General features: G+C 49.7%; 1 protein-coding gene across 1 annotated transcript in view; it reads left to right on the top strand.

Annotated features, from left to right (window-relative positions):
- GABBR2 (gamma-aminobutyric acid type B receptor subunit 2) overlaps nucleotides 1-13,064 on the top strand; it is a 365,880-nt gene that overhangs the window by 293,886 nt on the left and 58,930 nt on the right. The window contains exon 12 of the mRNA XM_029201547.1: nucleotides 6,596-6,703. Within this exon, the coding sequence (XP_029057380.1) occupies nucleotides 6,596-6,703 (108 nt within the window). The remainder of the gene's footprint in view (nucleotides 1-6,595; nucleotides 6,704-13,064) is intronic.

Raw genomic sequence — 13,064 nt, 5'->3', positions numbered from 1 at the left:
TGCCTTCTCACTATTGATCATGTGGGGTGAACAGTCAGAATGAAACAAAAGGCCCTTTTTCGAACCTTTCTGGACAGCAGGAAAACGGCTCAGCCCTCAACATCCAGCCAGCCGACAAGGCCTCCTCCAACCCAGTCATCATCAGAACAGACCTGCAAGGGAGGCTGTGTGTTCCTCTTCCTGCTGGTCCCCAAAAGAGCCGTGAAAGCCCTTCACTCTGGCAAGCAGGCCTTCCCAAAATCAATTGAATGAGCAGCTAAGCAGAATTGCTCCGGGTGTAGATTTTTCTTCCATCTGGAGATGTGCTCTAATTGCTTTTTCCTTTTTCATAGTTGAGACTGAGATGGCCATTGCCTGCCTAAAATTCCTCTTCCCCATGGTTGCATGTCAGGTTGTGTGCAGAGGGGGCCAGGGGCTTTATGTCTAAGGAGAAAAAAGGAAAGACATTAACATTAGAATAAATGTGTTTAAGACTTTGGGAGAGAGAGTGAAGTGGCTGTTTGTCTTATGTTGATGAATCGGTAGAGGCTTGTATGAGAGGTGATGTAATCATTAGAGAAAACAGAATCATTTGAGCCCTGCAGAACCTTCTAGTTTATTTGGCACCATAGAGCCACCCAGAAGGGAGATACTTGGAACGTCATCAAATGAAACGTCCCTCAGCACAGGAAGTGCCCCTATAGCACCCTGAAATGGGGTCCTCCAAGCTGTGCTTGAATCCATGGAGTGATGGGGAGCTCACTACCTCCCGGACAGCATATTTCGTTGCGAGGAAGGGACCACTGAGGCCATAAGCTCAGCCTTTTTTGCCATCCAGTTCTCCAGTTCTGTCTGCAATCTTCCTTTCATGTGCTTGCTCAAGCTCAGCTTGCACATTTTTGGTGATCTCATTACCACCTAAGCGGGCCCACCCAGCCCAATCACCTCCTCAGTGCTGGATCCAGAGATTTAAAGGTGGGCAGTGTAGGCCCTGCACCATCTCGTGGGAGAGGCAGGCAAGTAATCAAGTGGACATCATCTCAGAAACATGCATGACCAGCACAGCAGAAACATGCATGAGGACAGAAATCTCAGGGAGGAGGCAGCTGTGACCTCCTTGCAAGCTCTGGGAGGAGCTTCTCAGAGGAGGTGGCCCACGAATATGGATTTTGGAGGACAAATGAGAATCTGTGAAGAGCTTAGAGAGAGGATGGCATGATGAGTGGAGGAAATAGCCAGTGCCAGGCCCGCATCGTGAGCCAGTGTGATGTGTGGGGACGTTTAAGCAGCGTGGAATTGCTTGGGTGTGAAATGCTATGTGGGCAGTGGCTGGAGAGGTGTGGGTGGTGGGTGCCACACCCTGCCAAGAATCTGGAGTTTAACCTGCGGGCTCAATGGGGCAGTAAAGGGTTTAAACTCAAGGAGACTTGCTTAGATTTGCACTGGAGAACAGTCCCTCTTGGAGGTGTTTGATGGATGAGCAGCAGGTGAGGGGAGAGGCGGGAGACCAGCTGGAGGCTCCTGCAGTGGTCCGGTGAGCAGTGATAAGGAACTCGTGGACAAAAATCAGATATTGTTTAAGAACCTCAGCCCTTTACATACCTTCTTTCAGCTCATCCACACAAACACTCCACGAAGTCAAAGGCACTAGTTACCCCCATTTCACAGATGAGGAAACTGAGGCTCAAGGAGGTTACGTGACCTGCCCAGGTTCACGTAGATAGTGACAAAGCCAGGACTTGAACTCCTGTCAGTCTGGCTCCAGGGTCCCTGATCGTAATGACACCACAGGAACAGAGAGGAGGGGTGTACTAACAAGAGACATGGGAGTACGATGGTCATCAGGCATAGCCCTGGCAGCAAACAGAGCCCACCCCGGTGCTTCACAGGGAGAGACTCCAGTGAAGGGACCACCTACAGAGGTGTAGGTGGGGTTAAGGAAGAAAATACAGGTGTTGAGGCAACCGCAGGAAGCCCTCACCACTCCTAGGCCTCTTCCTGAGCCCAGAGAGGGCCAGAGCCACATGAGGAGCCCAGCTGCCGCCAGAGACAGCACAGAAGCAGTGGCTGCAGGGAGCACATACCCCGTCTTCTCTCTCCTGGCGCCTCCCACCTCCTGATGGTTCCCTCCATCCAGCCAGAAGCCAGAGGGCAAGGGAACCTGGGAGGTGCAGGCGTGGGAAGGGCAGAGAACGGGTCTGGGGGTGGTTCAGCAGAAGGAGATGGGCCTGGGGACTGAATAGGAGAGTGAGGGTAGGGGAGGATTCCTGGGGGACTTCCAGGTCCCTAACTTGGGTGACAGGTGGATAGTGGCACCATCCCTGAGTCAGGAGGAAATGGAGCTACTCAGTGGAAGCGCTGATGGGCTCAGCTCTGGCTCTGGAGTGTGAAGGTTTTATGGGACACCTAAGTGTCACCTAGGTCTCCAGTGACAGTGGCATACGCAGGTCTGGAGCTCAGGAGAGAAATAGGAACAGGGAAAGAGGTAAAGGAATTGTCAGCACGAGGAAAATGGTTGAAGCCTGAGAGTGGGAGTGATAACTCAGGGAGAGCCCTTTTAGGACAAAGAGGGTCAAGGACTGAACCCCAGGGTCCATTTCCATCTTAAAACAATGGTGGGGCTTCCCTGGTGGCACAGTGGTTAAGAATCCGCCTGCCAATGCAGGGGACACTGGTTCGAGCCCTGGTCCGGGAAGATCCCACATGCCATGGAGCAACTAAGCCCGTGTGCCACAACTGCTGAGCCTGCACTCTAGAGCCCGTGAGCCACAACTGCTGAAACCAGTGCGCCACAACTACTGAAGCCCGCGTGCCTAGAGCCCATGCTCTGCAACAAGAGAAGCCGCCGCAATGAGAAGCCCACGCACCTCAACGAAGAGTAGTCCCCACTCATCGCAATTAGGGAAAGCCCACGTGCAGCAACGAAGACCAAATGCAGCCAAAAATAAAATAAATAAAATAAATAAATTTTTAAAAAAACGATGGTGGAGGAGTGGAGAGAGAAAACACCTCCTTTTGCACAGGGATGACCCTGAGCAGAGGCAGCAGGGGGTAGGTGGCTCTGCTGGTAAGGGTCCCACTCTCCTGCTTTCCAGAGTATTTCTTCTAGTGTTGTTTCATCATTGTCTGAAGAGCTGTCTCCAAATGGGATGTGAACCCACTGGGATCATCTTGTGGAAGAACGTATTACAGCCTTTGTTTACTTTTTTATGTAAAAAAAAATGAAAGAAATTAAGCTTTACTAAGATTTAATACTCAGACTGACCCCGGGGCCCTGGCCCAGTGGGTGTGTCTGGTGGTCTCATGCAGGAACTCTCCTGAGAACGGAGTGGTTGGTCAGTCTGTGACATGAGCCAGCCACAGGGCATTGTGTCCAGGATCCCCAGGACAACCCCCCGTCCAGTGATTCTCTAGGAGGACCCAGTATAGAATTGTACTCACAGCAATGATTAATTACAGAGGAAGAACGTAAAGCAAAATCAGCAAAGTGAAAAGGCACATGGGGTGAGGTCACAGGGAATCAGGTGCAAGCTTCCCAGAGCCTCTCCCAGTGGAGTCACACAGGGTGCACTTAAAACCCCAGCAACGACTTGTGACAACACACGAAATGTCTACCAGGGAAGCTCACTGGACACTCAGCCCCCAGGGTTTTTATTGGGGTCCGGTCACCTGGGTACCCTCTACTGAGCACATACCAAAATTCCAGGCTCTCAGAAGGAACGCAGGTGTGCGGCATAAATCACGCTGTTTGCACAAACCCTTCAGGCACAGAGTCACTCTTATCATTGAGGGAATGGTGGGAACCCTCCCCAAATCCAAGTTCTCAAACACCAGCTTAAGCGAACCTTGCCAGCAGGTCTTGGGCCTGCTAGGTTACCTCTTTTCTGGCCAGGCATCCTCACCCATTCTGTGCTTTCAGTTTATGGCAACATATTGCCGTTTCCAGTTGCCAGGTTAAATTTACATCATTGAGTTTTTACTAACTTAACTCACTTGTATTATTGGGTCTTAATGAATTTGACCCTACAAAATAGACAAGTGGCCCGAAAATGATTATGCCAAAAAAAATATAAGTCAAAGCAAATATAATAATGCCAAGCATATTGGAGTAATACTTTAACCCAAAATAAGAGATCTTTGTCTGCCACATTATGAGGTAAAAATAACCATATTATTTCATCTCTTACCATCCTTTTAAAAATTTCCTTGTTCGTATATGTTCGTGTTTAAAATTGTTTTTCTGATAGGGAGACATGATCAAAAGGGCTTGGAGACCATTGGTCTTCACAGTCATGTCAACCATTAGCTCTAAAAGTGTGTTGAAATCAGCCAGTTCTCAGGCTGGTCAGCTACTCCCCCAGTGTGCTGTCCCTTTGACAGCTGCCTCCCAGGCGGGGATGGACCTGATTGGGGTAAGGAGACTCTCTGAGGAGCAGGTGGCATGATGTCGGGGAGAGAGGGCTGGACTGGGTCAAGGCCTTGACTTCCGGGCTCAGCTCTGGAGCTGGGTGGTGTGGTTGGGAGAAATACCTTAATGCCCCGAGTCTCAGTTTCTTCATCTACAAAGGGGTTTTCTCAACTCAGTTGATGACTCCAAAAAATCACTCTGGTTTTGGTTGTTGTTGTTGTTTTATTTGTTTGTTTTTATCATTGTATACTTAGTTTCTGGCCCAGTAATCCTTATTGAATGAACAGGTGAACAAATGAATGAATGAATGAAATGATCTGTAAGGTCCTGTGCAACTCTGATAGGCTAGGAATGTGTGATCTGGTCATTGAATAAGCTCAGGTCTAAATTCCGAATAATTGGCTCCTTCCCTGTCTCTATTCTGTTACTTTTCTTCCATCCTTGTTTTATAATACGGGTAATGACGTGGCCATCCTACACCTTCTCTAAAGTACTGTGATTCGTTCTTGCCTGTCAGAAATTTTTGAAATTAAAAAAAAAAGAAGAAGGTTAAGTCCTCACCCTTACCATTGTCAGCATTCACACCTCACCCATCTGTGTTTCTGAACAATCGAGGTAATGCTGTTGTCCTACCTTAGGGGGTTGGTCTTGCCATCTACCCAACCAGTTCCTATTTTTACAGATAAAATGGAAAGGGGAAATGCCCTGTCTCTGAAAAGCTAGAGAACCAAGTTGCTAGAAAGGCAGTGTGAAGGGACTCCCTGAAGGGAGCATGTCTGGGAACCTCCTACATAACTGCCTGTAGCCCTGGGCTGGATGGGAGCACTGAGGTGGGCAAACCTGCTGGGCTCTGGACACAGAGGGCCCGGCCTGTCCACTCCAGCCCAACTGTCTCTCTCTCTCCTAACGCGCCCACCTTCCTGCTATGTTCAGCTGAGGCAGGTGGGGACCTTTCAGGGGGAACTTAGTTCAACGGAGCTGAGAAAGAGCCGGGGAAAGACCATAGTCTAGAACCAGAGCTCACGGAGCACGCAGCCTTTTTGTCCCAGTGAGTGGGAGGCCCCAGAACCCAGTGGCATACAGCCCAGTCCTGGGCCATGATGTGGGGACCAACCTGGAGCTAGGGGAGTCTCCTGGTTCTTGGAGGGTATCCAGACCAGCCGGTGAGGGTGGACTCGGGAGAGGCTGGGGTCTGGCCACAATGGCAGTGCAGGTGGGGAGTGGGCATCCAGGAGGCCCCCAAGACCTAACAGGTGGTGACCCAGCCTGCAAGGATCAGGCTGTTGGCTCCTATCAGGGCTGGAAGTTTGTGGCAGCCACCAGCCCGGGGCTGGGGATCAGGGCACACTTTGGTGCTGTGGAACAGCTGAGAGCCAGATAAGGCCTTAGTCCTGAGCAGGGACCCAGGCAGCATCGCTCCTCTCTTTCTCCAAAAGCATGAGGAGACGGGCCCCTGGTGGGAGTGGAAAGGTCACAGCCCCTCTCCTCTGGCCTTCCCCCTCAATGAGCAGCCCCTGACGATGGCCAGGAGCTGGGCTGGTGCAGCTGCCAGTCAGGCATCCCCGGGGCCAGTTCTGGCTGAGTTCTGCCCTGCTTTACCAGAGTGGCTGGGTCACTAGCACTGGAGAAGGGCCATGCAGGCCTGTTGTCCTGCCCAGTCTCAGCCCCTGCAGCTCAGTGCTCAGCCCTCCCCGCTGCCCACAACCCAGGACCTGGGAGTCCTGTGGAAGAGGTTCCTGGGACTGCCTCGTCTCCTAGAGACTTGGGTGAGGAGGCAGAGAAATCAGCAATTGGGAGCACCTCTGCAGGCCTGTCTCCCCGTATAGAAGGCTGTCAGAGAAGGAAAGGAGGGAGGGAAGATCAGAGGGCTGGTCTGAAACCCCTTAGTGGCGCCTCAGTGGTCCTGGGGGCCTCTGTGCCTCTGTCTATGACTGGCTCCCTCTGGGCTGTGGGCCCATGAAAGGCAGGATTTGAATCTCATATGCCTCTGCGCCCAGGGCCCTGGCCCTGGTCTGGCGAGTGGCCAATAGAACTAAGCCTCTATCAGATTGAAATGTGATTGAAGGACTATTGATGCTAGTAAAACTCTACAGTATGTAAAGTAGAGCATCTGTCCCCATCTAGAGTCCCCCTGTTGGGACACTCTCCTAACTGATGAAGTCCGTCCCCCAGGAGATGTTAATGCCTCTGTTTTCTCATGGCCTCTAGGTCAGGACCTGGATTCTCACCGTGGGCTACACGACCGCCTTTGGGGCAATGTTCGCAAAGACATGGAGGGTCCACGCCATCTTCAAAAACGTGAAAATGAAGAAGAAGGTAATGCCTCCTTCTGTTGCAGGGTGTTTGCAATGTTCATTTAGTATTTATTTTTAAAAGATTTATTAGGCACCTACTGTATGCCAGGCACTGGGCTATTTGCTGGGGATTCAAGCTAAACACAGCCCTCCACCCCAGCCCCCAACACCTTCAGCCTCCTGGGGACATCAGACAGCTAACAAAGCGTTTACAATGCAAGGTGATAAGGGCTGGTTGGGTGCATATGGGGGATACTGGGGTATAGCACCCAGGGAGGGCTTGGTGTAGGAAGTGACACCTATGCTAAAACCTGGAGGGTGAGTAGGAAGCAGAGGCTGGGGAGTTTTCCCTCTCCCAGAGGGAACTGTGTGCACAGAGGCCTGGTGAGGGGAGGGGTGTGTTCACGTTGCTGAGGGGTTCATGGGGAAAGGGTACAGGAGGAAGCCACAGGGGAAGGCAGGAGCCACGGTAAGGAACCTGAACTTTAACTTGTGGGCAGTGGGGAGCCCTTGAAAGAGGAGAGTGAAACAGGGCAGGGGCCTGATTTAATGCTTCCATTTTCAAAGAGGCCTTTAGAGGACAGGAGCCCTTCCTTCGTGTGGGAGGAAAGCAGTTGCCACCTCTGTGGTTGGCTGTAACCATCATGTTGATTAAGCTTGACTCTTAGGATGTAGTCATAGAGAAGCTTTCCCCTCACTGTCCTTTCTAACTCTTCCGATGGCTGGCACTCTTCTTCCCTTGCTCCTAAGATAAAAATTCGGGCAAGTCTCATGACTTTGAAGGTCCTCTGGTCAACAGCTAATATGTGGAGTCCATCATAATATTCAAAACCTCAAACTGCCTTCAAAGGCATCGCCTCTTCCTTCCCCAGCTTGGCCTGAAGCAGCCAGTCACCTGCCCTGGGAGAAGGGGTGCGATGGGCTGCTTCTCTCTTTTGCCAGACTGAGTGTTTTCCCTGTCCCATTCCCAGGGTTTCTGAACCCTCCTGAGTTGGGGCTTCGAGTGGTGGAAGGGGCAGGAAGGACCTCACTTGCCAGGAGCTGCATCCATCTTGCTGGGCCTGGCATTGGTTAAGCACACCCTTTAGGCTCTCATGGAGTCCTTTTGTGGAATTTTCAAAGCCCCCATTACTGGGATTTACTCTCCTGCAGTGGCCCCAACATGGGTGAAATACTCCCCCCTTTGGCCATTTGTGGCTCCTTCCACAGACATGTGGCAGTCCCCCACTCCTGGGCCCGCCCCTCCAGCTTGCCTTGGGCAGGCCACACAGCTCTACCTGGCCCAGGGCCCACACCTGGTGCTCAGGAAGCACTCACACATCCTTCGCTCCTACAAACTCAAGGATTGTGGCTGATCCCACTGTAGCCACTTCCCCTCTTCCGCTCCATCCATGGAGCAACTGGCCCGTTATCCTCCCGTGGGTTTCTCAGGCAGGAGTGAGGCATCAGCTCACCAGGTCCCCCAGGCTGCAGGGAGCCCTTAGCAATCAAGCCATCTGAGTGCTCTCCTTAAGCCTCCCTCTTGATTTGAGGTCAAGGAGGAAGCATACCCCCCGTCCTCTCACCTGGGGATGAGGTGAGATAGCATCATGACACGTCTTTCCAAAAATCCTCTTCTTGATTCAACTCTACCCACCCCCACACACACACTTTTAAAATCCCTGATGGGTGTATAACCCATTTACAGACATCTCCTCTGAAAATCCTGCACTGTGACCTCATCCCACTCTGGAACGTGGTGCCTGTTGTTCCAGTTCTTCATCCCAAGCTTGCATTTGCCATCCGAGTACCTGGGTCATAAGCCATCACGCCTGTGGCAGACAGCAAGTGAGCCCGAGGTGGTAGGGCCAGCAGACACAGCAGGAGAGCAGGCTTCTACTCCCTGCTTCACTGCTGACCCGCCATGGGTCCTTCAGCAAACCTCTTCATCTTTCAGGGCCTCTGTTTCCTTATCTGTAAAATGGTGAAGTATTGAAATGGCATTGTCTCCTGAGCTGTGATTCTGCCTGGTGCCCAGTGGCACCTGTCACTCATCAGCCTCGCTGCCTGCCCCTTCACTGCCAGGGAGCTGCTCTCCAGATGGGGGGGGTGTGCCCTCCCTTCACCCTGTGCCCCACACCAGACCACCTTAGGACAATTATGGGCTGCATTTAGAGGGAGGAAAGAGCTCGGCTCTGCCACCCATTGCCTGTGCTCACCTGGAAATCCCTCCTCTCACTGGGGCTCAGGAGCATTTGTGACAACTCCCTCCTGTCTGTAATATGAGGAGCCTGGCCACCTGGTCCTTCTCAGACCTGGCTGCACATTACAATCAAATGGGAGCTTTTGAAAACTACAAGAAGTAACCCAGCCCAGCCCACACCTCCGGGCTGGAGCTGAGCATTGGGAGTACTAGACCTCCCCAGGTGATCCTAATATACAGCCAGAGTGGGAGACCTCTGGTCTAGATCAGGGCTACTCAGAGTGCAAGCTGAACCAGCAGCATTGTTGGCATCACCTGGGAGCTTGTTAGAAATTCGCTTTCTCAGCTCGCCCAGCCCTGAGAATCTGGTTCCTGGAGCCCAGGAACGTGTGTTTCCACCAGCCCTCCTGGCAAAGCGGATACAAGCCAAAGTTTGACAGCCACCAGGTAACTTCTTGGGCCCCTCCTGCTCTGTGGCTCTGCCATTTATGACAAGTCCATCCTGGTTTTGAAGAATCACAGTGTTCGTTTCTTTGTGTCAATATGTAATTCATGCACATTATTATTGGCAGTGGAGAACTGGCCTTTATTTTCTATTACTCATGTGATCACTAAGCAAGAACACTCAGATTGCCTGGCAACAATTGACAAAACATGCCAGGGAAGACTTCAGGAGTTCAGTTGTCTGAAAGCGCCATGGGAGTTGGGGCTGTGATGTGGCCACAGCCTGCTGGGCTGCCTGGGACAAGGGGACTCTCCCCACCCCAGGGGTCTGGGCAAAGTGAGAGCCCAGGCAGGTGGTGGGCCCACGCGTCCAGGAAGGGGCCTGTCTGAAAAACTGCCAAAGTCTTTGAGTACAAGATTTGGTCACCAGTTTAGCCTGTTGTGAAAATGATTTAGGCCACATGAATACACCTTTCCAGTGTGAGACAGTTTTTGCTCTAGGCTTTCCAGTTATTCCAGGAAAAGCCTTGTGGCGCTACAGCTGAGTATCATTTATCAGCCAAATTAGAGGAGGTTAAGGGTATAGAAGAGAAATTTATACCTTTCACAGATCAGAAACTCAAGTTGGGAACGAGATTGTTTTTAAAGGGTTGTGGCAGTCGCAGGTCAAAACTGGGATTGAATTCTCCATGGCTCCAACATTTTACATAGCCAAGGTTGGTTTTTATTGTCATTGTTTTGTTTTATTGGTTTTTTTTAAGTTTAAACATTTTTTAAAGTGAGCCTCTTATTTTTCTTTTAATGTTTTTTCTTATGCACTTTAAAAAATTTATTTATTTATTTTTGGCTGCATTGGGTCTTTGTTACTGTGCACGGGTTTTCTCTAGTTGCGGTGAATGGGGGCTACTCTTGCAGTGCGCGGGCTTCTCATTGCAGTGGCTTCTCTTGTTGTGGAGCATGGACTCTAGACGCACCGGCTTCAGTAGTTGTGGCACATGGGCTCAGTAGTTGTGCCTCGCAGGCTTAGTAGTTGTGGCCCACGGGCTTAGTTGCTCCGCAGCATGTGGGATCTTCCCAGACCAGGTCTCGAACCAGTGTCCCCTGCACTGGCAGGCGGATTCTTAGCCACTGAGCCACCGGGGAAGCCCTTAATTTTTTTTTACTGACACATATACAAGATTTACCTCAATCTGAAAATGCAATCTCACACTTCTTTTTCAGTCTTTTTACCCTTTTCTTCCTTCCCTGTCTCCCACCTCATCCTCCCTCCACCCACCATGTCACACCCTCCCCAAACACACATACACAAACTTCACCCCATATGGCTACATTTTGAAAGACATTAAAGAAAAAGAAGCCTGTTAAAGGAGGTATTGACATGTGGTGACTTAATGCTTCTAAATTCAGTATTTTTATAGTATCAATCGTAAAATCTTGAATTGAGAAGCCTCACTACCACAGTGTTTTTTTAATTTATTTACTTTTGACTGTGTTGGGTCTTCGTTGCTGTGCACGGTGCGTGGGCTTCTCATTGCGGTGGCTTCTCTTGTTGCAGAGCACGGGCTCTAGGAGCACAGGCTTCAGTAATTGTGGCTCTAGAGCGCAGGCTCAGCAGTTGTGGCTCACGGGCTTAGTTGCTCTGAGGCATGTGGGATCTTCCCAGATCAGGGCTTGAACCCGTGTCCCCTGCATTGGCAGGTGGATTCCTAACCACTGTGCCACCAGGGAAGCCCACTACCACAGTCTTTATTCTGCCTCTTCTCTTACTAGGACCAAATTGGAACGTTGAGACTAGAGCGGTAACTCAGAGATGAGATGTTGTGGGGGCAGATGTTTTCTGAGGACAAAGAAACTTCACTACATATATGACTTGATACGGTTGCAAATAATAACATAGGGCCATCCTCTCAGACCTTCATCCAGGCTCAGCTTCAGGAAAATGCCAAGAGAGTGTCCGTCATCTGAGTGACGGCAGGAAGGCAGGGCCTCTGGTTGTACAACTCCAGGGGGCACCATTCACACTGTATTCCCTCTGGAATGGCGTCCCTGGAAGTAGGCAATAATCTGGTCCTAGTAGAAGGCCAGTCTGAATCAGTCAAAATATCTGAAGTTTTTTGGAAAAATAAAGAAATGCCGTTTTCCCAAAAGAAGATGTTAGCCAACTTTTCCTGTGAAGAGTCAGACAGTAACTATGTTAGGCTTCACAAGCCATACAGTCTCTGTCACAGCCACTCAACACTGCTATTGTAGAATGAAAGTAGCCAAAGGCAAACACATAAACAAATGGATATGACTGTGTTCCAATAAAACTTTATTTACAAAGACAAACAGTGGCCCAAATTCGTAGTTTGCTGATCTCTGCTCTAAACAACCATGGGAAGTGATGTTTACTAGTAATAGCTAACATCTGTTGAACAGTAATTGTAAGCCAGGCTCTGGTAATCTAGTGGTTTGTGTGGTCATCATTCCCCATTGTGTAGATGAGAAAACTGGCTCAGATGGGTTAGGAAACTTACCAAGGTCTCCCAGCTAGTTAGTAAGATTCAAACTCAGATCTGATGCCAGAACTGGGTGCTTAATCGTTCCTGGGTGACTTCACTCTCATCTCTCACTCAGTGAGAATGGAGCACAAGTAACCTCCTGGCCTCAGAGAGAGTACTCAGTTTCATGGCATCAGTGTGCACTGACATAACCGAGGAAAGTGTGTGCAGCTTTTGAAGAGAAAGCTGAAAAATAAGAAAGGAAGTCAGGGAAGCTGAGGTGAGACTAGAGACATGGCCTTGCCTAATTCTAGTATTCTATGGTGCTCAGACTTTGTAGGGTTAGGTCAGTGCTATTTTTTAAATTTAAATTTTTAGATCTTTTTAAAAGATTATTTTTGTCACCTCTCTTTAGCATTGTATTGTGTATACGTATGGGGTATTTGTATAATTATTCATTATTAGTCTCCCACTATCATGCATGCTCTATGAATGTAGGATATTCATGTTTTGCTCACTGCTGCAGCCCTAGTGCCTAGAAAAGAACCTGATTCAGAGTAGGCACTCAATAAATGTTCCTGTGATTAATAAATCAAATGTGATCCATAACTACTTAAACTAAATCCATTTAGTCACAAACAGTGGTCAAGTGCCAGGCTTTGGAAGTGGTACCAAAAGGAAATTAGACATGTCCTCTCCTGTTACTCTCAGGATCTTCCCACCTTGGGCCTGTCTGTGTGATGATTAGCCCTGAGTCTAGCAGAGCTGAGGTGCAGTATCACCCTTTGCCCCTAGATGTCACTGTCCTCCACATAAACACAGAACCATGCATTCTCAAAACCCAAGTAATGGTAGCTACGCAGCCCATTTGTTGAGCATCTTCTCTGAGCCAGATGTTGTGCTAGGTGCTTTCCATACATCACCTCATTTCACTCTTATACCAACTCTGCAGCTTAGAGCTCACCGGTCTCACTTTTAGAGGAGGAAATAAGCCTAACAGAGTCATACAGCTTGATCAAGATAACATTTCACAGGAGCTGGGATTAGAATGAGGTCTTATAGATCCAAAACGGTGTTCTTTTTTTGCACCGTACTTAGAGATATTACGTGAACCTCCCCACTCCTTGCCATTTTACAAATCAGAAATGCAGAATAAGAGAGGAAGTGATTTGTTAGGGTCACACCAGGTCACAAGGGATGGTCCACATAATCCCAGGTCCTGTCTTTCCACTGCCACTCTGCTACCTCACACTTCATACGTGAGCCTTAAAATTGGG

The sequence above is a fragment of the Monodon monoceros genome, unplaced genomic scaffold, assembly GCF_005190385.1.
Source record: "Monodon monoceros isolate NGI ecotype Baffin Bay Population unplaced genomic scaffold, NGI_Narwhal_1 Super_Scaffold_5, whole genome shotgun sequence".
NCBI lineage: Eukaryota > Metazoa > Chordata > Mammalia > Artiodactyla > Monodontidae > Monodon > Monodon monoceros.
Note: the sequence above shows the minus strand (reverse complement) of the source record. Positions and strands in the feature narration are given on the sequence as shown.